This window comes from Numida meleagris, chromosome 6, assembly GCF_002078875.1.
Source record: "Numida meleagris isolate 19003 breed g44 Domestic line chromosome 6, NumMel1.0, whole genome shotgun sequence".
Lineage (NCBI taxonomy): Eukaryota > Metazoa > Chordata > Aves > Galliformes > Numididae > Numida > Numida meleagris.
Window position 1 is genome coordinate 4,443,716 of NC_034414.1, and position 26,236 is coordinate 4,469,951.

At 39.0% G+C, this 26,236-nt stretch overlaps 3 protein-coding genes across 6 annotated transcripts in view; 1 reads left to right on the forward strand and 2 right to left on the reverse strand.

Moving 5' to 3' along the window:
• Positions 1–8,894, reverse strand: part of LOC110401471 — a 67,981-nt gene extending 59,087 nt beyond the window's left edge. For all 4 annotated transcript variants that reach the window (XR_002440396.1, XR_002440400.1, XR_002440398.1 and 1 more), the window contains exons 1-2: positions 8,841–8,894; positions 7,603–7,793 (exon numbers count right to left, since the gene is read on the reverse strand). The gene's annotated coding sequence lies outside the window, so the exon portion shown is untranslated. The remainder of the gene's footprint in view (positions 1–7,602; positions 7,794–8,840) is intronic.
• On the reverse strand, positions 5,462–7,585 carry FANCF (Fanconi anemia complementation group F). Its single transcript, XM_021402608.1, has one exon. The coding sequence runs from the start codon at positions 6,915–6,917 to the stop codon at positions 5,730–5,732; it is 1,188 nt and encodes a 395-aa protein (XP_021258283.1). The 5' UTR covers positions 6,918–7,585; the 3' UTR covers positions 5,462–5,729.
• GAS2 (growth arrest specific 2) overlaps positions 7,775–26,236 on the forward strand; it is a 107,259-nt gene continuing 88,797 nt past the window's right edge. The window contains exons 1-2 of the mRNA XM_021402611.1: positions 7,775–7,862; positions 18,996–19,135. The gene's annotated coding sequence lies outside the window, so the exon portion shown is untranslated. The remainder of the gene's footprint in view (positions 7,863–18,995; positions 19,136–26,236) is intronic.

Sequence of the window (26,236 nt, forward strand, 5' to 3'; positions counted from 1 at the left end):
TACATAAGTTGAGACTGCTAGCTTCAGGGAGAACATTTGCTTCATCCCCACCAAAGTTTCCAACTCAGCAGAATGCTAAGTGTGTTATCAGGAGCACAACCAACACTTCCAGTACAGAAACAACTGCTTTGGTAGGATAAAAAGTGTTATATTCTGTAGATGGAAGACATCTTCACATATTTGTCTGGATTTTTTTTTGAAAGCCTAGGCCAGACCTAGCAGCTGACTCTCCTAGATAATCAAAAAATTTAATTTTTCTTATACTGCTTTTAGTTCAAAAAAAGGAATTTAAGCTGGCAGAAAGCTACCATTTACAAGGCAAGTTATAAAACAATGAACATCCCACCTCAGAAGCTTTCACTTCAACATTAAGAGCGATGAGGCTGAGTGAGAGGACAGTACACAATTTATTGTCAATAGCATGATTTAAAAGCCTTTTCCCCAGGGTACTGCATCGTTTCCTAGCTGAAAGGGCAACTTTGCAACATTAAGCAGCAGACAAATGACCGCATTGCCACACTTGTTTCAAGGTTTGATCACGTCCAATTAATTTCTAGAAGAAATCAATAGCTCATTTACATTAACAAGAAAATATTGATGACTTCACTGCCTATAAGTATTGGAAGTAGAGGTTGTGTTAACACTCCAGTATGCTAGTATTTCCAAGGAATTCACTATCTTCTGTGAGTAAAGAATAGAACTACAGAATATTTCCAGTTATTCAGCATAAAAAAAATCAGAAATTTCCATGTGCATTTTACTGACAATGGGATCACATAGCAAATAGTCTTGGATTACAGACTCATTTCCATGAGTGCCATTTTGACCATACACAATATAAAACAATCATTTTCTTCCATTGCTAACTTTATTCTGAGAGAAGCACTGCTTACAGAAACTCAAGACCATAATTACACTTTCCTGTTCAGATAGCCATTAAGCCCAACACACCAGAAGAATAGTAATACAAACGTGCAGGTAAAAGCAGTTCATACCATCTCACTCTTGGAAAGCCAGCCTTAGGAAAGCATTCAAATTGAATCTTTGTGGTGAGATTTAAAACTCACATCAATTGCCAAAAAAGCTGAAATAACACTTTATCAGATGCTGGGATTAGCCTCTTTGCAAGCCATACACTATGAATAGCACATGTCTGAGTATTCAGCCTGGAATTGCTTCCCAAGGGAGAAATATAATAGGAAGGTACATTTCAAGACTGAATTCAGAATTTGATTGCTATATTCCTCTGTTCAGCGCACACTCCTATCATTTCTGGTAAAATATCCTAGTTAAGGGTTACAGTAAATTGATCACATAATGCTAAAGGAATTTATCATGTAAGAGGAAAGGAATTTAAGAGCTGAATACCTAATATTATTAATAAAACAGGTCTGTGGAAAGAGACAGTTGAGGGATACAGTTTATATTATTACCTGATCCTACATTAAATTAAAGCTGGTAAAATAAGAATTGCAAAGACAAAATAGACTTGCAATGGTTTTTCAACTGCAAACTCCTGCTGGGCACTGCAAAAGTGGGTATTTGCTCCCTGCTTATCTGCTGCCTCTAGAAGCAGCCCACAAACTTGGCTTCTCTTTTGGGATCAGGACTCCTAGCCCATCTGTGCAGAGTGGCTCTTCTGCCCCCCCTGTGTGGTAGCTGGGAGGATTCAATACACCAAACGTCAACCACTCCAAGGATGTATGGAAACAGATGTCTAGCTGGAAAAGAAGAGAGCTGGTAACTGAAAGCCATTGGGATATAAGTAAACCTGGACAATAGTCTCAGTAACTCTAAGGTAATGGCACACAAGGAATTAAAATTATGTAGGTACATGAATGACAACAGTATTACAGTACATACATTAACTAGCTTAAAAGTTGTGCTGGTGCTTTCAACAGCGATAGAAAAAAATACCTCAGATATGTTTAACTCTGCTCTAGCTTGTTGCTACAGAAAGGTTTTAAATAAGATGTATAGGTAAGGGAGAACAAATAGGCAATTGTCTCTAAGTTGTCAATCATCTCTTAATTGCAAATTCAGCGCAGGCATGTAACTAATAGAAAATGATTTGTTTCATCAAAATATCATGTAATTTCTCTTGAGAAGGATACAATACCAAGAACAAATATTTTTATTAACTAACTGATAAAAACCTATTATTCCTGACCATACCTGTGATGATTCAAGTCTATTTTATCCCAAGGCAGGGAGGATATTGTTCTTTTGCTCTCACCTTTGTGAGAGCAAGCCTCATTTGAATACTGCTTCTGGCCGCACGTACTCTTTTTTCCTCTCATTCACTACTGTAACATTCTTCCTTGTTAAACCATTGAGCCACAGTAGTTGTTAGAGAAGGCAGAGGCTGAGTGCTTTACCAGAGCAGCCAACATTGAATCAAGTGCCTTTTGACTTTTATTTTTTTGAATCATGACATTCACAGACTGCATGCTATTCCCCAGAGGTAGCAAAGCCACTCCGTTTTGGTGTGGCAAATTTACCATTTCTCCACTATCTTCACAAGGGAGCAGTTCCCTCCATTTTTTTCCTCAGCATCTTCACTTGCATTTTACTTTTTTCTTGTTGCTCAGCCTAAAATACATAAGATCCTCAACTTAATGATTCCCATTCTAGTGATGCCTCTTCACTCTGTTCTGCATATGCACTTGCACTATGTAATGGGTCATTCAAACTCTTAATGAAAAATACAGTATAGCTTTAAATTTCCCATTTGACAGAAATAAGTTTGCAATATGATTTTGATTTAGCTTGTTATTGCACATTTCTTCAGTCATTTTAGTATAGAAAATAGTACAGAGACTGCAGACTGTCATTTCTAATATCTTCCTTCCTGTAACAGTTCAGACTGTTTAGGTCAAGACTTTGCAGATTTTGGGCTGCAAGCCTCAGCCTACAAGTATGAGCTGCAAACACAGAGGGAGGAAATCACAAAATCACACTTTTTCCTTTCCTGTTTAGGCTTTTATTAAAAAAGGAGCTCCCCCCAAAATTTAATTACGTGTCTTTTGTTCCATGGTTAGCTGGCAAACTCAACAAGCATGCTGAAATAAGAGGGGATGTGAACTGACGTATTATTTCAATAACTGCCATGTGGATTTTGGAACTCAGTAATCATGGATCTGGCATCTCTTTAGAGTGTTTTTGGGACCGATTTGAACATTTTTGTGAAATTGCTATACCCAGGTGCTTCTGCCTCAATGAAGCTAGACTATCTTTTACTATTCATGTTTCCTGTAAGGACAGAATTGGAAATCAACTATGGTCTAAAATGGTCAATAAAGGCACAAATCAAAGTGATGCTGCCAGTTCTTCAGTTAAATCCCTTGCCCCCCCCTCCACAATTATTTTCTCAATATTATCACCGAAGTACCTGTTACCACTACTATAGCTATTACATTAGGTTCTTACTTATTAAGAGTTGCAATGCTAAATTACTTTTAAGGAAGACATCTGCCTTTACAAACTGCATTTGGTAAGAGAAAAGTTTTTCAAAGATCAAGAGGTGAAACAGAGCACAAACTCCCTACCAGCATTTGAATTAGCCTTGAAATAGTTAGAAGTCGCTAGAAGTCTCAACTCCTGGCCAGCATCTCAAGGACACTAAGAAATCTATCCATCTTGACAAGCAAAAACAAGATACCCCTCTGCCATAGAGACCTAGGTACCCAGGAACAAGTAGTTAAAGAGCAATTCTCCTGCAGTAATAAAGGGAATACCAGGAGTTTCTTACCCAAATTTTCCTATTAATCTCCATGAAGAAGGAACACCAGTAAGTTTTGTTTTGTTACTATAACACTGTGACATTACCGCAACCTTTTCTTTTCATACTTGACATATAGCAGGGCAGAAGGGAATGACTGACTAGTATCTTTGGGTATATCACTCACCAGGAGCCTCTGATAGCAAGAAGTATTTTAACAGACAGAAAACCCTATGCCTGTTAACAGCATTAGGAGTAATGCTCAAGTGCAGAGTTTCCACACCAAATGCCAAAACTACATAACACAGGGACCTGTGGCTAGACAACAAGTTCAAACTTCATACTTTATACTCTAAGCAGTTTTAAATGCTTATAGACAACGTTCATATTCCTTTCATTACCACAGAAATACTGACTCAGCCCTGAGGTCCCCTGCCACAGTGCTTTCTTTCGAGACTGACCACCATCACAAGCACCAGAACAAACCCATTTAACACAGCAAAACAATGACTGCCACAGCTGCAACTGTTAGAACAAGTTAATTTGCAGATCTCCACAACTTCATTGCCTCTTGGACATGTTGTAGCAAGGAATCCAAAGAAAACAGTTAGACTTTTGATAGAACAGCGATGTATCCTTTTAAGCATGTTACCCTTGAGTAACAACCTCGCTTCATAGAAAGAGGTCTATGAACTCATAACCTATGTCTTTATGTCCACACAAATTAGAATAGGCATTATTTCCTCTTCCCAAGTAAACAACATTGATCTCCTTGTATTCTTCATTTCCATTTCAAAGTCAGGAGATCACTCCTCCCTTGAGTTCTGCTACAGTTGTACATACATTTTTACTTTGTAACACAGAACGTTACTCAAATTAGTGTGAATTAGTTAACAAATATTATGTTTAAGCTTGTAATCGAAATCAAATCACCTTCTAACCTTTCCCTAAATGCATTTCAGCAACACAAAAAGCATTTTCTCAACTCATCTCAAACCTATCTGAATACACACTACACTAATTCTGACAAGTCCTCCACACGAGATTAAAGATGAACTTTTTATGTTTTTTGCATACTTCTTCCCACATTCACTGGGTATTGTATCTTATAACACTGCATACATTGGTAATTCTAGCTTACAGAGCTGAGTAGACAAGATCTCATTAACTCTGTAATACACTACTTGTTTTAATTCATGGCGGCCCAGTACTTTATTACCCATTTGAGTTTTGTCCACAGAAATGGATTAAACATAAAACAATTCTTGGATTTCCTTTAAGAATTTTGTTATACCACCCACTCACTTTTGTCTCACAAAACAAAAATATTTAATGTAACAGATCATGAAAGAGGGAAGGAAAACACAGAGCAGAACACCCTATGTTTTACTGCTGCTTTAATAAACATTTAAATTTAATATTTAATATTTGCATATTAATATATACGTTAACTAATAAAGCCTTCGCGTTTTAGAACTTTTCAGTAAACTTTCAAGTTGTTCTTTTCCCCACCTTCACCTTAGGCCCAGAAGCTAGTTCACAGACAAGATCAGAAAAAGCCAACAGAACTGACAGCCTAATGAAGATAACCACTACTAAATTAACTCTGCATTTGGGATTTTCAAGTTTGAATCTCCACCGTTCCCTCTGAACAATAAAAAAACAGAACTACCATGACCATAACACATCTGAACTGTAATTGCTAGCTGATAAAAAAATGAAAGCTTATACTTCAAAACATATTTGTAAAAAGCAACATGTTCTTCATTTTATTAGCTAAGCAGTAGGCACTGTAAAGGAAGACATTTCTTGCCAGTCACCAAGAGAATCAACAGTGAAGAGGCAAGGAAGTACCAGGCCTTCCCAAAAGAGTTCATGTGCAATCTGAAACAGCATGATCAGCAGTTATATCAGTGCTTGGCTTTCAACTCAAAGCAAGGTACAGTTTTCTCGCCTTTCAAATAAACATCAAATAGATTTACTGAATTTCATAAGTTTTTGTGTTGCTTTAGAGTTCACACATTAGGGCTACTTCATACTTCTTTCTCAAGTCTTCCTCCACTTCCAACAGCAAGTCAGTCCACACACTTAAGCCACGGACTTGAAAGTCTCCATCTTGGGCCTTCAGGAGCTTCAGAGCAGCTTGGGTCTGCCCCCTGAGGTGCACAGATCTCTGACAGAGGCAGCCAAAACGCTCCCTCAGCTCCTCCCAAGACAATTTAGCCTCCTCAGGACAACCTTTAACCCACCGTCCCTGCAGGGGGTCATACAGCAAGTGACGTCCCCACTCAGCTAAAAGATCCAAATAACGCCTGCTTAACTGGGCATAGCGGCCGGCCAGCGAGGCGAGAAGAGCACCTGGGAGGAGCAGACAGCAGGCAGAAAACCGGTGCAGATCCTCCAGCAGCCAGGAAAGCAGGGGGTCGGCAACGCTTCCAGTTTCTGCCCCACCCGCCTGCCCTCCACCCACGCTGCCCCCATCCCCGCCGCCAGCCCCCTGCCGCAGCAGGGCCTCCGCCACCACCGCGAAGGCCCGGGGCTGGGGGAGCTGCTCCAGGACAGGGCCGAGCCAGCCGAGGGCCCCCGCAGCCTCCCGCCCGTCTTCCCGCAGCCGGCACAGCAGCAGCCCCGCTTCCGCGCACACCCGCGGGCCCGGCCCGCCCAGGGACAGCACGGAGCCCTCCAGAAGGCGGGAGGCGGCCTTCCTGCGGGCCAGCAGCGCCAGGCGGCCCGGCTCGGGGCCGGCCTCCCCCCGGAGAAGGCGCTGGAGAAGGCAGCAGCAGGCGGCGGGCGGCAGAGCGCGGTTCTCCATCAGCGCCAGGCCCAGTAGCTCCGGGCAGCCGCCCAGGTGGCGGAAGGAAAGCGGGCTGCACCTCTGGCCCTGCCGCAGCCGCCGCCCCACGGCGTCTCGGAGCCGGGGACGGCCACGAAAGCGGTCGTGGAGGTGCTGAAAGTAGCGCGCCCACTCCAGGGCCCTGTCCAGGGTCGGGGGGTCCCAGTCTCGCACCAGCGCGGAGCGGGACACGGCAAGCAGCGCGGGGAGCTCCGCCACCTGACCCAACACAGCCTCCATGGTGCCGCGCTGACGGCCTTGGCGCCGCCGGTTTGAGTGCAAGTCCCGCCTCGCGCCCGGACCGAGAGCCAATCCGAGCCGGCATGGGCGGAGATTTGCCATTCTATTGGCTAAGCCGAACATCAATCCGTTGCGGATTGATTCTCCGTTAAAGGGGAACCTCTGGTGACCGTTACGGGCGGGATCCCTCAGAGAAGGGAGGGTGGGGGGCGAGACGAAGTATAACGTCAAAAAAGACGACACGAGTACATGAAAAATAAATTAATTAAAATTAAAAAAACCACAACACCTTCGATGCCTAATTGTTGTTTACAGAAACAACAACTCTTCACAAGCATCCCACGTCCCACCTACAGGGTATTTCCCATCTCCAGAAGATGACCTTTGAGCAAAGGACAGCCATAGCCATGCCTCCAGGGCTGGCTCTCAGCGCAGCTCCAGCACCCGCTCAGCCCTCACCACACACTGACTGGCTAGCTAATGGCCTCCTGCTTCATTAGCCCTCCTCCAGTGGTAGGCAGCCTTCCCAAAACACCAGTCAGACACTGCAAAGGAAGCTGCCTCCCTACTAACGGAATAAATAGCAAGTAGCCACTCTGTCCTCTGGCAAAGAAAACTTCCAGATGTTTCCCTCACAAGCATCTCTGTGTCTGTTTCTCTGACAGACACCTCACAGCAACCACACCATAACTGTTTCCGTCACTCACTTCTAACAGACAACCCCTTCCTCCCTCCTGTGCAAACTGGAGGGGAAAAACACATTTCCATAATGCACAAGAGGCTTTAAAACAAACAGAACATGGCCTACCTGTTGGATCAGCAGCCTTGGTGTTCTTCCCTCACACTCCTCTCCTCCAGGTCCTTAGGAGACTTATTTCTCTCCAACCTCACCCCCAGCAGCACAGCTTCCAGAAGCTTCTGCCAGTGCCAGGTGCTGCTGATAGCTCAGGCAGGGCATGGCTGTGTGGGGAAGGCCTGCAGCTGGTGGGGTTGTGGGCCCTCGTTAGCAGAAACAATTTGTTAGAAACCAGAAAGAGAATTCAAACTTTAATGCTGTCATCTCAAAGGGTAAGAAAGATATAATGTTTTCTTTCTTGGGCAGAAGTGCTATTGTTGGAAATATCCAAATAATTCATCAGGATGGAATCTCAGATAAAAGCAGATTTTATTCGCAATTGCAATGGCAGACATCCTGTGAGCAGGAGCACCTGCAGAAAACAGTGTTATATCTTTTATGCCCTATTACTCAACACTTATCTTTTCCTCCCCTGGTTCCTCATTGGCTGAGTACTTCAGGTTCACAGTCTTCCCAACACTCAACTAAACATACAGATAGATACTGGTTGAACATAAGTTGTTGCTAGCTCAGCATGCATATTGTTAATTAACTTCTAACACTTACTCAGCACTTGGTCATTATTTCTGGACACCTGTTCATCCTTGGATAGAGATCAGTGTGGAAAGAGGATAGGAGGGGGGGAGCATCCTGATGCCTCCCTGTTGTATGCCAACCTACCTACAGCAGAAGGCGATTTGGCTTTATGTGGAGGCCCTGGCATCTTTGGTGTTTGACAAGTCTGCTTTTCTTTTGCTGAGAGTCTCTTATCTAAACAGAACAACCTTACAGCATGCTTTCTAGTCCATAATAATATTCCCATACTATTCACAACTATTACAGTTTTACAAGTGAGAATTAATCACATAATTCAACAACTATATTTTCAAAATATATTACTGAAATATAAGGAATTTCTACTTTTTCAAACTAGCTGTTTCTAAGGGCAAGTTACAAAATACATTGTGCTCTACTTCTTTAGATCAATTCCCCTTTTTTGATATCTAATACAGAAACAACATTCAATTCCTGCATTATTATCTTCTATAAGCTTTAGTACTAGAAAGAGTTTACTCTAAGTTCTACTATCTGAGTGAGTTTTTCCCTAACCTTAAGAGAAATAGTTAGCTGTTAGTAACCAGATTTACTGACATAATATTTATAAATAAAGCAAAAGAAAAGCATAAAAAATAGCTTAGCAAATAGCCTACCCCAGTCAAACTTTCTGTGGGGCTGCCCAGACTGGTGGTTGAAGAACATTCTTTCTTAAATACCCTCAGAAAAACAGTGCTCTCACCTGAGTGCTCTTATCCTATTTTCTAATTTAAGCCACCTGTCTAGAAAAACTGTGGGGTTGTAAATTTGATTGCCTAAGTGTAGATTAAGGGCCTGATAGAAGAACTACTGAGTGAACTCCCATGGCTGTTATCGTTGAAGGAGACTGTAATCCCTCACTATCTATACATTTCTCATATTTTAATGTATTTTGTATCATTCCAAGAGCTGCTTTTTTACTGAAACATGTCTTTTAAGCTTTCTGTTAATTATTTCTAGAGTAATAAACCTAAAATTGGCTGTGTCTTGAAATTTGTTGCATCAAAAAAATGATTGTTTACATTATTAATAAATTTAAATAATTTAAATTAATAAATTTATATTTTCCTGTCATTTGCTGTGCTCATGTATTCCAAAATGTATCAGAAATTCATAAACATCTAATGAAGATGGAGCATGTGAACTTAAATATAAGAACTAAATACAGCACTTTGGGGTGTTCTACTTAATGGAAGAGTGATGGAAACCTGAGGTGGTTCAATGTAATTACTACTTATGTAATTTAGCCTCTTGATTAGACTTCATACAGCATTTCTTGAGCTAACTGTTATGGAAAAAAAGGAAATAGTTTCAATGTATTTCAGACACAAAATACATTTTAGTGAGGGATATTTATGGAGATGCTTATGTTCCATGTCATAAAAGAAGACAAATTTCCTTTCAAATCAGAAATATTTTCTCAGGAAATCATTCATTGTTGTTTTTTTTTCTTTATTGGATAAAGATCATGGGTTTATATTCCGTGAACATATCTTTATATTCCAGTTGAAAGAAATCAAATAATCACGTTTGCAGCATTGGGAAGCTATCAAAAACAGGTTATGAAAATCTATCCAGACTAGAAAAAAACACTAAGCAATATGGTATCTGAAACACTCTTGCATCGGAGGGGAGATGGCCTGTGTACTCAAATGGGTCTCTGTAGAATTGCCTGAAACATGGAATTTCTGTTTTATGAAAAACTCTATTTCAACACTCGGCTCTGTCTCAAATTAGGAAGAAAAGTCTAAATATCCGCATTTTCTTTTCACCAAGAGTATACAGTTTACCATTTCTGTAATAAAAGGTTTGTGAAAAAAATATGTTTATGTACTTCCAGGTATTGAAACTGTGTTCAGTCTCCACTCATGATGGGGCACAGCTGAAGTATATAATGAAATGTGAATCCTAAGAACTAGCAGAATTCTCCCTAAAATAGCATCTGTAAATGAATTCAAGGAACAAACAAAATAGACAAGATAGCACAGAGAAAGTTATGATTCATGTATTTAAGTGGTTACACTACAGTAGCATCTAGAAGTATTAATTCTTTTTCTGCTCACTAGAGAAGGAAATATCTTTCTACTACAAATTTTATGTCATTTTTGAGAGTCTGGTAAAAGCACGTTCCATAGTATTCCACTGCAAAACTGGAGCCTGTTGATCTGTCGATGCTGGTACTATCTTGTAATCAAATTGAAAAAGCTTGGTTTCTTTTGCACAGGTGAATTATTTTCCTCTAATTTGTGAAAGCTAACAAGCTAAAAGCTCTCTTCTGTGCTGAGGCTTTGTTCTAGTGAAGCAGTTTTAGAGCTCTGGTATACCAACAACGAAATGATGAAGAATTAAGTCTTTTATTCTGTAGTTACTATCTATCAATTTATGCTAAATTGGTTGCTACTCTGAAATATTGTTCAGCAGCTTTTTAGAGGCTATTTGTAAACATCTGTATGGTGCTGAGTTGGATTTCCAAGTGAGGAAAGCCTGGGAGATAAAGAGGATACCCTTAAAAAGTAGGCCTTACTAGACTGAGGTGAGGAGTATCACAGAGTGATGTTATAGAAGAGGATGGCAAATGCTGGGGCTGTGCTGGATTAGGGTGTTGGGAGATACAGCTGGACAACATAGGTGGGGATGGAGAACGTTGAGAGAATTTTCAGATGCTTCTGTGGGGTGTGATTATGCTCCGCATCAATAATTTTCAAACAAAAAATTGAGATCTGCTTCTGGGCCTCACATAAGCGATCATGTAAGATCAGTCTGCTTCTAATGATGATTCTGATGATTGCTATGGTAGTTCTCTCGTACTGGTTTAGGCTATGTTTGGCTGCATACTTCATTTGGGATAAACTATGAAGTCTCCTTTTGTCTAACAAGAAACAAAAGCCATTAAGATATCTTAAAGAGAATCTGTGTGTGTGAATACATGGGGCTTTCTTCAAAGGAGATAGGGGAAATATGTAACAGTAGTATTTGTCAACAACTCTGAAAAATTATAGCTCCTTTTTATAGGCTGAAAAGTAACCTTGTTTTGTCTGTTTTTAAAAAAGTGAACAAGCTAAACCTCAGGAAAAAAAAACACAAGAAAGTAGAAGAGAAAATGGTAAGAAAAAAGGGCATATTTTTTATGATTGGCTTAAGTACAGATTTACAGTTGCAACACGGGAGACTAAGCTCTTCAGGTAGATGCATCTTACTAGAAGCTATGATAACGTGAATGGGGGATAGAGGTTGTTTTTAATATAAATTTTATCCTTTAATGTCTAAAATGAGCATAAAATAGAAACAGATTCTTTGAGAAAGTTTGTCTACTATCATGTTAGGCTGTAGTAAATGTTGCTCTGTTAGAGTTTGCAATTAATGAGATGCATGCGGGAAAAAAAAAAAAAGCTGTTGAGCTCTAAGAAAAGCATCTCTCTACTACAGAGTCAGTGGAGTCATTTCCACAGCTCCTTGTAAATAACTTGCTTTTCCAGGAGACACTGCAGAACAATTCCAAAAGCTCTGTATTTTGTGTGAACTGCGTTGTTTTGTCTAAGCTGAAAACTCAAAGTTTATTGTGATGGGTTTGTGAAACTAATGAGTTTCCTTACTTGGTTATGGAGCCAGTAAAACTCACTCTGGCAGAAAATATCAGTTTTGAAACAATATTGGTCAAACCTTCAGCCAGAGATTTGGAGACCATTGTTACATTTATCTTCCTCTTAGAGCTCCTGTTAGCTGTAATGTAGTTATACTGTTTCTCCTATACATAAAATGGAAAGGTAGTCTTTACTCAAGATACCTAGCATTAGAAAACTCCAAAATGAGTCTTTCCAAAAAAGTCTTCCCTTAGACATGAGACTTAAATTACAGAAATGATAAATGTATGGCCATCTTATACATTTGTTGCATGAAGATACTTTAAAAAACGAATAACAACAAAAATAAACTGTGAGGATGACGGTTTAGCTGCATCAGATTAGATGCTAGCCATCAGGTTACACCAACCATTATATAGTGACCTGTGTATATTGATTCTGAGCTCACAGAACATCTTGCTATTTCTGTCACAATGTTTATGGAAATCTGAGGTTACATAACTACAGCTGGTAGAGCATGCAACCCCTGCTGTAACTTCTGGTGGAGACCTTAGAGAGTCTATGTCAATCTCAAAAACTAGCAAGGATGTGATCAGCTTTTGAAATGAAAACAAAATGAATGTGTGATCAAATTGCGTAAGAAAGGTATTGAACATTGCAATTTATAGACCAGCGTGAGCCTTAGGCTGTACAGACAGAATATCTGTCAGCAGGGAAATTTCCCCTGGAATCCTCTGCAGTATGGCAAGTCCTGCGTGTGCTGATTGTTGTGCTTTGATGTATTAATAGAGATGCCTGACTGGGATGTGTTAGATTTGAGTAACTGATGTCAGTGATCAAGAAGCACTTGTGTAATGCACTGGAGTGTGGGAAGAAAATCCACATGTTGAGAAAGTGTTGTATCAAGGACGTTACTTAGCATAAATAACACTTTAATTAGGAACTATACCTAGTTATTCCAAAATAGAATTTTTAGGAAATTTGTACAAATAGACAGACTTTACTTAGCCCTATTTCTAATTTAGATATTATGAGAAAGGACTATACTAGCAAAGCTAATAGCATGTATATAACTCTTCAGTATGCTGGAAATGGACATAAGTGGCAAATTGTGCTACCTTTCTTGATTGCAAATAGTCAGTTAGAAGTGATGAGGCAAGTAGACACTACAGAAGCTCCCTCTTACCAGGTAAAATAGATTAGATGATCGCTTCTGCCCTCCTAAACCCAGAGCAGTTAAAGGTGTATTAGTTTTGGCTAGTTTTGCCTAAGATTGTTTGAGATAAAGCATTTTAATTTGTATTTGCAGTGAGATAAGAGCATGCATGCAGTTAGTTAATGTTGATTAGCTAATGAACGTTCAGCTATTAAGCTGCATGCTTTGATCACTTGCCACTTTTTGTAATACCTTAGAGAAGTTTCAATTGCTGTTTGTTGTGGTGGAGAATTTCATGGATTATAGCATGTATTGATTAGAGTAGTTCTCTATGTGCCCTTTTCCAGTCGTCTTCTCCTTAAAGCTAAGAAAGATACTAATTAATTAACTACTTTTCTTATAGGACCAGTTGTACTTATTCAGCCTTTTGAGGCACTCAGAACGCTTTCCCTCCCTGCCTCCTTCCCCCCCCCAAGAAATGCCCAGCTCTTTTTGTGTACCTACTAAGAAGTATTTTAAGAAGCTACCTGTTTCAGAGGGCTTCTTATTAGAATCTCCTGAAAATAATAGTTCTATAAAGCTTGAGACATAAATCACTGACTACTGTAGCTAAAAGTTTGTAGTTTGGATATATCATGCTGTGGTACTTGTATGAAGTCAAGCCTATGAGGACTAAGCTATGTCTAGTATTACTATTACTAGGTTTAGTATCTCAATGAAATCTCTTTAACAGTAATGGAACAAAAGCCTGTGCAGTTAAGAATAGGGTCTGAAAAATTCTTTCCTACCTATATATTCTATGTGTTTCCATGACAGTTAAATTGCTGTCATTCGCAAGAGTACAGGGAGATCTTGTAAACGCATTTTCTTGTTGGAATTGGTCTTATTTTTCACTTAGTTGCCTTACATTGAGTTTTCTATGTATTTCTATGTATAGAGCTATTCCTATATATGCCTAGGTTCTAATAACATAAGTTCCTTGGATTTTTCATTTTCATTACACTGAGAACATCTTAAATAACCAGATAGACACACATACTATACAAAGATACTGTACAGAGCCATGAAGGAACAGTACTGGTCTGTGTACACAGAGGTAGATGAATTAACACACACATGCACATGCTGGGTAGGCATTTATTCTTCTGAGCAGTAAGGCTTTTAAATATCTGTTGTTTCCATTTTCATGTCTCCAAAGCTTTTATGTGAATTCTTCTAGCACATTTCTCATTATTCTCTCAACCTATCCTCTGCTGCATGGCTGTGGTTTCCAGACATATAACCTGAAGTGTCCTGGGAGAATTTACATAAAAACAATAAAGCCAAGGAAATGGAAACCACAGAATGTATACATATATTTTTTTTTTCAGTCTTTGCTAAGAAGCTCATTGGTTAATATTTACAAAGGAATTCAACTTTCCATATTAACATCCTCTTCCATGTTAAGCAAATGTGAGAGAGTGGAATGGTGAGAATCATTACTGAAGTGAATGTTCTGGATTGGGTGTTATGTGTTAATCTCGTTAATGATTCAGATTTTACTTTTCCCCATCACAGTAAGTTAAGAATAATATACCATGACCAAAAAATGACTGAATCAAGCACTAATGGAAAATTCTGAAGGAAATTGTCTATCTATTTAAGAAAATTGTCTTGGTTGATTATCTAAAGAAATAGAATGAAATACTGATTTCTGTTATCTATACATACCACGTACTCCGAAAGGAAATTATTAGAGCCAGTACAGCTACTTGTAGGTTCAATTATACAGTAACACAATTCCAGTTGCTATTAAGGGCCACTTGTTAATAGTAAGTTGTGTACCTGCCTGTGTGAAATACCTCTGGCAGGTTTTGTCTGGATCTTATTGACGGTAAACTTCTCAGGTCACAAAAACCACTACCAAAACTGTCATGCTGTCCTGACATCGATATTTTCTGCAGAAATGGCAGTTCAAATAAGTGAAAGTTGAACCTTTGTTACAAGTTCCAGAGTTTTTAACCCAATGGTGTCTTTTTAAGAGGAAGTTTCTCCCACGTTTTGCAGAAAATACTGGTATTCAATTAGTAGAAATGCCAAGGGAACAAACTATTTACATCTGGTGTTACAGTTCTCCACTGCAGTGATGATTTTTATATTTCATATTATTTCCATGTTCTTTAGGCTATGACTTTGTTCCTTATCCTGTACAGAACCACACTTAAGGGTTAGGTATCCAAAAAGCATCGCAATAGAGTTACTATACTTATTAGTATACGCTAGTTCATAGCTGATCCTGAAATACTGCAGGTATCTTTCTGAATAAGACAGGAAATTAGAAGCACAAAATTCATGAATTCTATCTGTGTAATGGAATCCAGTGGGGAAAACAGCAACAACAACAAAGAGGTTAAATTGAAACAAATATAGTATTTGCATAAAGCTGAAAGCCAGCAGAAAAAAAAAATTGGCGGTGTGATTCATGTCTGTGGATGGGATGAAAGTGATGCGTGAAGTCAAATTCACAGAATTAAGAAAAAGGTTGAAATGAAAGATCTGTTCTATTAAAGGTCCCAGCTTTTCTGGTAAGAAAAATGTAACAGTCATGCAATATTAAACCTAGAAGTAACAAAATATGTATTAATTCAATTAGTTTGAATGAAAGCACTCTTCTCAGTTGAAACCACTGCTGCACATTTCCTCCTTTTTCTTGATACTGCAATAGCTTTCCCTTCTATGAGAGAAATATATTTGAAACTACTTCAATATTTGTTCTCTAAAAAAATCTATTGGAATTTTACACTGTGCAAAGAGAAGATGAAATCTTATTATTTGTACCTCTCTTTCTTTCTGTGAAATGCTGACACTCATCAGTTGTTTTGAAAAAGAATGAAAAGAGTGATGTTCTTTTAACTAATAACTTATGATCCTGGAGGGCTGGGATCTGTTCCCTTTTCTTTTCATTTATAGAAGAGGGACAGTATGGAATCATCTTCCAGACATAATTTGTCTTTGACTGTCTGCTCAAAAACCCCCCAAGGGAGTTAGGTCCCTTGCTGCAATAGCAAGGAAACCCAATTCCTAGAGATCTTGAAGATTTGTGTGTAAATCTTGAGACCGTTTTAGGAATCTTCATTTGTCTAGTGGAAGCATCCTATGTGCTAAGCAGATAGTCACGACTGAAGCTAAAGACAGGAATCTTAATGGTTTACAATCTGAGCGTAACTCACTGAAATACTCAGATCCTACTGGATAGATGCTACAAAGTGTAGTATAGAAATGATTCTCTAGAGGGAATTGCCCAGAATATTTTCATGGGAATAATCTGAGTAGATTTGTAACCTGAGAATTAAATTCGCTTCTATTTTCTTGGGCAGATAAACAGTAATCTAAGAGTTAATTTGGCAGAAAATAGCAATTAAATAAAATTAATTGGGATACATAAAACTGTTAGATTAAAAAAATCTTTTTTATTTGAGCTTGTTTTTAAATAACCATTTAAAAATGAAATTACTTGAAAGACTTAAAAATAAAACTGTTGTTCAAATGTTTTCAAAAAGCATTGTAATTTGATATAAACATTGGGAATTGTTACTTTTACTCCCAAAAAGTTTTAGCCTAAGCAAAAAATTTGTTTGGGAAGTTCAGCTTTGAGTAAGCAACTTTCCTGCCCTCCGTGGGAATTGTTTGAACCTCTTTCTCTTAGTTTAGTGGACATTCACTGGCTTCAAGTGCTTTACACTGACCTTATCTATTCAAAGGGTTTGGAAGAGAGGGAAGGGTCTTGTCTGTTGACAAGGTTGTGATTGATGGCCCGATTCAAAATTAAGCTTTCTCTGGTTAGAGTCGAAAGAACTGTGGAAGAGGACAAATTGAAAATGTAGAGATTGCCTGATAGGACGCAATGATTCTCCAGAATGTATTTTCAGAATGTATGGGAACTGCTGAGTCATGGTCTGAACCATTGATTGAGCACCTGGAGGAAAGACCCAGTCAGCCCTGGGAGCACAGGTGAAGGCAACTCTTAGCCCTCATTTAAGGGCTGACTGCCACTAAGGAAGGATCTCTTTCTGGAAACCCCTCCTTGGGGAAGCCTTTCCCTGTGAACCCAGAATCTTCTGATCCAGGCGAGCGATCTACTTCCCTTCCATTCCCTTGTAGCACCTTGCTATTGTGCCAGTCATTCCACCTCTTTTGTAACACCTTTTCCATCGTGTTAGTCCTTCTGATTGCTATGCAGAACAAACAGAGATGTTTGTTTTTCCTTTTGGTTAAATTATATTGTTTTGTTGTTTGTTTCCTTGATGGAAAATCTAATTGTTTCTAAAAGCATTTTCTTCTTCCTGGTTTCTAAGCCCTTTTTCAGTTTTTACAAAAGTTTCTCATCGGAAGGTGTATTCAGGCTACATACTAAATGAGTAGGGCTTAAGGTATGCACGTTACATTAGTTTTAAATAAATTGACCTGTGGATATGTAGTGTGCAGATAAACGTGTTTTGTCTGCCTACCTTGTTCCTTCGGCTAACGCATCACTATCTCTGATTGCTTGAATTAACTAGTCTGCTGAGAAGCACTGAAGAAGCTATACAGATGTTACTTCAGTTTTGTTCGTTTTACATGTTGGTTTAATTAGCAAATTGAAAACAGTGACTTGAGTCCTGTTCTGAATATTTCTTCAGTTGTAGTTGGGAGTCTCTGTTGGATTTGATATCTTTTCAGTATTTTTTCAAGGGAGAGATTCCAGACTCTCTTTCCACAGATTAACACCCTGTGGACTTGACATCCTTTGTACTTGATCTGCTTTCACACTTGTGTTAATCTTTTGGCCTCACTAGCTTTTCTCTTCATTTCTGTCTTTTATAGTATTTAACAAAGAAGCCTAATCCTACTTTATTCATTAATATGAAAAAATGATTATTTACTCTATTTAGACTATTATATTTATTGTGTTCATGACCTAATTTTTATTATTAGAGTAATAAAAGCTCCCGTAATGAAGTTGTGACTTTTATCTATGTCCAGTAAGACTTGATGCGTGTTCCAATGGATGTGGATCACTGTTTGTCTTGGCAGATCATTCCATAGTTTTGTGTACTTTTTTCTTGTTTTTTTCTATGTATCAAAATTTCCCATGTAACTGATGGTAGTACAGTATTTGACAGCAAATCCATATGGAATTACTGTAACAGCCCTGTATCTGATGCTATCACATACCTAAATCTGAATTTTTTTATCTATTTTATTCCTAACTCTTCTTGCTTACCACACCCATGATATTTCTTGTGAGTGTTTTTAACATTTGTTGAATTATTTCTTGATTTAATTATTTTGTGTACTTTTTTTTTTTCAGTTTGAGACAGATTAAGAACAAATAACATGCTAAACTAAAAGATGACAGGAAATGTTTTTTAACCCTGGTCTTATTTGCAAGCATGGCTAATAGCACTGAGGTAAAACACTAGCTTTCTATCTACAGCCCTCTTGCTTCATTATTGGTTTTGGGCATCTGGTTTCAAGGTTGGTCTGAAATTTGATCTTTCTGAAATTCTCTCAATGTGTTTCAGCAACATATGTCATTAATGAAGGGAGTTGGGTAACCGGTCTCACCATTGTTTGTAATTCAGGCTATGACAGGCGGCAGGAAAGCAGAGAAGCTTCAGCCAGCTCCAATTAGGAAAACATGCCCAAGGCACAGGCTGTAGCATAAACAGAGATATGTCAGGCTCCTCCCTAAAAGAAAACTGAGAGAGAACACTTGGTAAGGATGCTTTGCTGCTTTGGCTGAACAAGAAACCTGTTGAATGAAACAAGCTCATTTTGACATTGGTATGGCTAACATCAAGAAATAAAGGGTCATTTCTAATGGAGAGTAAGATAAACTAGAAAAGGATGATCTGCAGATTGCAGGTGCAGAAGTGACATCTGTGCGAAATAATAACCTCCTAAACTTAGAATTTCCAGAACTGCATAAGCATACTACTGTCTGAAACAAACATACTGAAAATGTAAATGCTAGTCTTTTGTCGGCAATTAGGTATATCCTTATCACATTTCAGATAGCAGTGCTGGGATCAGGGAAGATTCTTCTGAAGGAAACTGTCATTCCACAGCATGTCCTTGCATGAAGAATAATGGCACAGAACTGACACTGGAATTGAGCAACTTCTTCACAGCAAGAAGAATGCTTGCGAAAGAGGTAATGCCTTTAAACAAGCAATATTTTCATTTCTGTTGAATTCTCAATCTATGACATTAAAATGCTTAAGAGTCTCTTACCACTGCCATGATATAAGTATTGTGTTTTATATATTGATATGTATTTAATTATATATGTATACGTACACATAAAACCCACATCTTATAGATTGAAAGCATGTAGAAGTTCAAATAATTTGTCAAAGATCACACACATTCCTTGCCTCCTTGTGATAGCAAGTATCAGAGCCGAGATTATTCCCAAACCTCCTAACTTCACTTCTCTAATAACATTTTATAAGATACACTGTTTGCAGGAGAAAAAGAGATGGAGAAGGGAAATATGTGCAGGACTCTTGTGTAAATTAAATTGTTAAATCAGACCCAACTTTATGTAATTCTTGCTGTTTGATGATGATGGTTTACTTTACAAGGGAAGGTTTTTATCCATATGCCTATTTAACAGATCAGAAAACTGAAATATGAGGTAATTTGATGAGACTCATACAACAGATTAATTTTCAGGACTGACAAAAAACAACCAAGTCTCCTAGCCCTCTTAAAACAGGAATGACTTATTAAATGAACTGGCATGCTTTGTCTCATTTCACAGTGTAGCACAGGGAATAATGTTCTTTCCATTAGGAATGTTTCGAAGGTGCCCACTCTATAGAAAAATGAAAAGGAATACTGGAATCAAAGCATTCCCTGAGGTATAAGATCGACTGCTTGAACTGAGCAGCTACACACACACACACACACACACACACACACACACACACACACAAAAAAAAAAAAAAAAAAAAAAAAACTGGAAAAGAACTGCAATAGTATCTCATAAAGGGGAAGGATGACAGTAGTTTCTGAGAAGAATGAATTTGAAATATTTATGGAGAAAATATAGAGCTGAGGGGGGGGAAAGAAAAAACACTAAAAAGTCATGTTAGAAACACCGGGACTGGAAGAGCTAGGAAGGTAATATGGAAATAAAATCAAACTGGAAGAGCACCTAATTTTATCCTATATGGACCAGTTACCCCCTTTTTTTTTTTCTTCCCCTCTACGTTGTTGGCTAGGCAATGATGCTCTCACATCAAAGGTAGTGTTTCTAGAGTTATGCATTTTGTGAGCGTGCACTGCTTCAAGTGGGGTGGAACTGTCTGTTGCTTTTGACTTCACAAACAAAGCAAAGTGAGAAAAGATGAACCAAACTTGGCTGATAGCCCAAGATAGCTGCTTTATGGGGTTTTCATAAATAAACAAAATCTTGAATTAGACTACAGAAGTTGCTCCACTGACCAAATAATTTCATATGCAGTACGATAAACATGAGTAAGTTACAGGGAAGGAATGCTGAAGAGAAGAATATAAATGAATTTTAAGAGGAAACCTAGGTATATGTCAGGAGAAAACAGGCATTGAAAGGCTGAGAAAAAACAAGGGAAGGCAGGATTTTGACCAACCAAGAGGGAGCAGGTTGTCAGATGTTATTAGTATGTTAGGACACACTTTTCTGTTTTAAGAATGTTTTGAATTCTTAAATAATGGTCTTCTGGTATTCTTGTTTCGGAAAATTTGTTACTTTTAAAAAACTTTTGTGTGTGTTTGGACTATTTGCATTTTATTGCTAAATTGCCTTCTAAAGCACAGTGTCTATCAGTTCACTCATGAAGATTAGTTTGTGTATTCTTAGGTAGCCACTATATGTGAAGTTGACAAAATAACTCTGGAACGATTCTGTTGCTACAAGAAAATGTTACTTTGATAGCTGTTGGCATTCTCAGATCCTCTTTTACTCATTGCTGCTCTTGTGCTCTTAGTAGTTAAATTCTGTGTCTTCTCTTTGACTTTATTGTAATGACATGTCCATCAAAAGTAGAAACCAACAACAAAAATTCTGGTATTTAATATGTATGGAGCAGGAGCAGAGTTTGGTGTTTATTTGGAGCCAGCAGCATTCTAGATACTAAGCAACACGGACTCTTTTCCCTGAAATTATTTTGATAGTGACTACACAAAATGAAAAAGTTGGGAGCAGTGGTTTAAACTGCAGGCTGTTTTACTCCATGTTTACATGATGTAACAGAGAACAGAGTTTAGTTGACAGGACTGGTACCTCCATCTTACAGTGTGGCAGACTTCTCCCTAAAGATAAATTTAGCTCCTGGAAGATGTATCCTCATATTTATGAAATGTACATACAAAAAAAGTCTTTCTGTTAATATTTAGGCACTCATTTGTTTAGAGACAGATTATAAAGCTATAAGCTTAATTGTCAAACAAAACATAAAAATTGGCCTGCTAATCATTGTGTCAACTCCAGTCATTTTCTTGAGAAAATGCTCATGCTCTGTATGCATGAACAAACTATTATGACATCCTCAGTCAAAAAATAGATTTCAGTATATATTAGAACTGTGACAACTTCATGTCAGTGGCACATATTCATATCATAGGTCCCGGAGAGACTTGTACACGATGCTGAAGATGCATGTACATGTAAGCAATGATGATAGAAAAGTGTTTGTTAGTGGGTCTAATTTTATCTGGGTGTCCACCAGTATAATATTGACCAAAGATGGCAAATGTGATGCAGGGTAAAGGTCTAGCTACCCTACTGTGGGTTTGATAGCAGTTCAGCTGATTATAAAATCACTGTGTGCACTGAACTGACTAATTGGAGGAAGGAATTAACTCAGGCCTTATCTTCATGATAAATAAAATAGCAACTCCCTGATGACTGAATTTATTTTACTTCTACTCATTCTTTAAGTGGCTGAGAGCAAGAAACTTAACAGGTATGACATTCTTTCCTAAATGTTCACTTAATTAATAATTTCTGCTACTGAGTCTCAAGTACTATCTCCTTTCTCTGCTTTCTTAGCTGACCAAGATATGTCCAGTTTAATAGCTGTATAACCATGTACTTTAAGAGCTGATAGAGAATTGGGATGCCAGTCATAAATTATATAGTATCTACTAACATCTATTTGATATAGAAGGTAGAGGAAAAGGATAATAGATACTATCCTAGATAGATAGGATATTCCCTGGGCGCACAGCCCCTTGAGCTGGAAGATAGCAATGGGGAACAGAATAGGCCCTGCATAATCCTTGAGGAAATGATTTTGGACCTGCTTCAAAAGCTGGATGCTCACAAGTCCATGGGGCCAAGGATTGCACCCTAGAGTGCTGAGGGATTTGGCCGATGTGGTTACTAAACCACTCTCCATCATCCTTCCACAGTCCTGGCTAACAGGGAATGTCCCATGGACTGGAGACTGGCAAACGTGATTCCCACCTTCAAAAAGAGCCGGAAGGATGATTCCTGTAGCTACAGACCTATCAGTCTCACCTCAGTGCCAGAGAATGTTATGGCATAAATAATCTCAAGAGCCATCACAGATCAATTAAAGGTCAACCATGGGTTCAGGCCCAGTCAGCATGGGTTCATGAATGCTAGATCCTGACAAACTTAGTATCATTCTATGACAAGGTCACCCGCTTAGTGGATGAAGGTAAGGCTCTCAATGTGGTCTACCTGTACTTCAGTAAAGTCTTTGACACTGTCCCCACAACATCCTCCTGGAGAAGCTGGCTGCCCGTGGTTTGGAGGAGCATACGCTCGGCTGGGTGAAACACTGGCTGAATGGTTGGGCCCAAAGAGTTGTGGTCAATGGAGTTAAATCCAGTTGGTAGCCAGTCATGAGCGGTGTCCCCCAGGCTGCTCCTATTCGACATCTTTATCAGTGATTTTGATGAGGGGATTGAGTGCACCCTCAGTAAGTTTGCAGACAACACCAAGTTGGGAGGGAGTGTTGATCTGCTGGAGGGTAGTGAGGCTTTACAGAGGGACCTGGATAGATTGGATCGATGGGTCAAAACCAACCATATAAGTTCCAATAGGGCCAAGTGTTGAGTCCTGAATTTTGGTCACAACAACACCAGGCAACCCTACAGGCTTGGGGAGGAGCGGCTGGAAAGCTGCCTGACAGAAAGGGACCTTGGTGTATTGATGGACTGTCAGCTGAATATGAGCCAGCAGTGTGCCCAGGTGGCCAAGAAGGCCAATGGCATCCTGGCTTGGATCAGGAATGGTGTGGTGAGCAGAACTAGGGAAGTAACCCTGTCCCTATGCTTGGCATTGGTGAGGCCCCATCTCGAGTACTGTGTTCAGTTTTGGGTGCCTCAGTACAGAAAGGACATTGAGGTGCTGGAGCAGGTCCAGAGAAGGGCAACAAGGCTTGTGAAGGGCTTGGAGAATATGCCCTATGAGGAGAGACTGAGGGAACTGGGCCTGTTTAGTCTGGGGAAGAGGAGGCTGAGGGGAGACTTTATTTCTCTCTTCAAATACCTGGAATATGATTGCAGTGAGAGCGGGGCTGGTCTCTTCTCACTGGTGACAGGACAAGGGGAAATGGCCTCAAGTCGCGCCAGGGAGGTTTAGTTTGGATACCAGGAAAAACTTCTTTACAGAAAGGGTTGTTAAACACTGGAATAGGCTCTGCAGGTTAGGTTGCAGTTGGACTTGATCTTGAATGTCTTTTCCAACCTAAGCAATTCTATGATATGGGTACATACATATATATATGTATATATACATTTATATGGGTATATATATATGTACCCATATAAATGTATATATATGAATGCAGATAACAAGTGATGCACAGCAATTGTTCAGCACTGCCCAGTAGATGCCAAGCCAGACCCCTGAGTGGCAGAAGAGAGAGAGATCAACTCCTCCCCCCTTCAAAACTCCTTCCATTTGATGTCATGTGGTATGGAATATCTCTTTGGCCAGTTTAAGTCAGCTGTCGTAATTCCGTTCCCTTCCAGCTCCTTGGGCCCTTTGCTGAGAATGGCCTTGGCTCTGTATAATGCTGCTTAGCAGTAAGTGTAAACATAGGTGTGTTATCAACCTTGTTCTTCTCCTAGAGCTGAATACATAGTATCATACCAGATACTTTAAAGGCAACAATTCCATCCCAGCTGAAACTTAAGATATCCATGCATGAAGATGTGCATCTGAGTTAGAGTGAAACTTCTAGTGTTTTTTTAATCCTGATTTGTTGTCCCAAAATAGAAAGTTTATCATACTTGGGATAGAATTCGCTGCATCTCAGCAAATTAGACTCATTTTCTATGTCTGTTTCTACTGTCAAAATCATCCTTCTGTCTGTTCAGAAGTATGGCATATCAGAAATGTTATCAGAATGTGTGGACACTGGAAGCTGAAGGATGGCAGGAGTGAAAATTTTTCATCTAGAAAAATAGTGAAGAAAATGTTAGCATTTCACAAGGAAAGTTTTCTTTATTTCCTCTAAAGAAAAAGTTAGAAAGGATGTAGTTGACATGATTTCATATAGGAAATGATGTATTTGTGCTGTGGGGTGTTGGGTCAAATTTTGAAAGCCAACTTCTAATATTAAAGTATGTAACAGCAAAGTTGCAGTTCTGCTCAACGTGTGAATCTCAGTGTACTCATTACTGTGGTGTCTCTACTGAAACACCCATAGCATTTACATAATGTACATTTCAGATGCATACCTGGCACTGCGTTCCATTCAGTCTTGCTTGCATAAGATTTGATCTAATTTTCAGATTTATATTTTTCTTAACAGTTGTAATGATTTTATTTTCTAGTCCACTATCATTTCTTTGAGGTGATAGTAAGAGAATAATGACTGAAATAAGAAGTAGAAAGTGATTCAAATTGTGCATCTGTGGATGTACGCTCTTTTACTATCAGCTGATGTTAGATTAGTCTTCAGTACAAGGTAAGGAGTTCACAGGTAAGGAGTATCAAGGAGTTCACAGCCAACTTTGGCTTCATTCTTAGAGCTGCCCTTTCAGTCGTTTTCACTGGTCCACAGGCAAATGCATGTTGAAGATTTAGTGCATGAGGTCTGGAAATGCCTCTGTTTAGCTCTTTTGTAGAATTGCTTGGGAGGAGCCTTGTAACTTCAAGAGAATGTGTGAAACTTAAATCTTTTCGTGGAGAAGTAATTGCTTCCTAGTGAAATATGTTCCTTGTTTTGTATAAAGTTGCGGAACTTTTAAGTATGCAGAATGGCATAACAGAGCTGGTCTCAAGGTCAAATAAAACCTCTGAAAGGTAGCTGAGTGCAGAGAGGAATCTGCTAAACTGCTCTGCACCCTGTTCTCCTCATCTTCCCCAAGATATTTTGGTAAATCTGAGGGCTCTCTTCCCCATTTTCATTTTTTTTTCCTCATCAAGATGTTGGACTGACCGAAGAAAACCATCATGATAAGGGCCATCCAAATGTCACTACGTAACACAAAACTAGCAGTTTGTATAGTTGTGTACTGTAACTCAGTATATGGCTGCAGCTCGTTGTAGCTAAATGAAAGGCTCTAATTTAAGCACCACTCATCACAGCAATTAATAGTCCATCAGAACAGCATAATATGAGCACAAGAATACAATAAATAGCAGAAGATGTGAGCATTCAGATTGGCCAGAGATGAACATCTGCTGCTCAGAGAGCAGGAATTTGCTTACAGTGCAATCACTGAGAAATAGCCCAGCATTAATTGAGCAAATGAAATTTTCCCAGCAGATCAGAGTACGAAGAAATGGATGTAAATCAAAAATAAGGGTCAGCTTGATGTGCTTTTCAGCGATCAGGTTAAGACAACTCTTTCAGTATAATTATATATAATGTGCTTTGGCTAGAATAATTTAATTAATTGAATATAGGTTGCAAGAAAAAATAAGTGTGCTGTTCCACTGAAGCACTCTTATGGAAAGTGATAGCATGATATCATTAGGAAACTCAACAAGATAATCCACGTCCATGCGTTGAGAGAAGCAGAAGTCTGAACATCTGTTTCCCACTATTGAATTCACAAAAGGGGCTTCTCTGCATAGGGAACAAATGAATAAACAACAGTTGGGGAAGGTAATCTCTGACGTGGAACAAATGCTGAAATGTCATGAAAATGAAAAAAGGTGAGAATGAAATAATGACTGAAATAAAAGTGTGCTAGGAGTTAGCTGGGACTTGGCTTGGCAAAGGAAGCACAGCCATATGAGAGCAAGCAAAGCCTCTATACATCACTCTTCTAAAACATAAGA

Coding starts and splice junctions, on each gene's coding strand:
- FANCF (XM_021402608.1), bottom strand. CDS start 6,917: ATGTTCGGCTTAGCCAATAGAATGGCAAATCTCCGCCCATGCCGGCTC.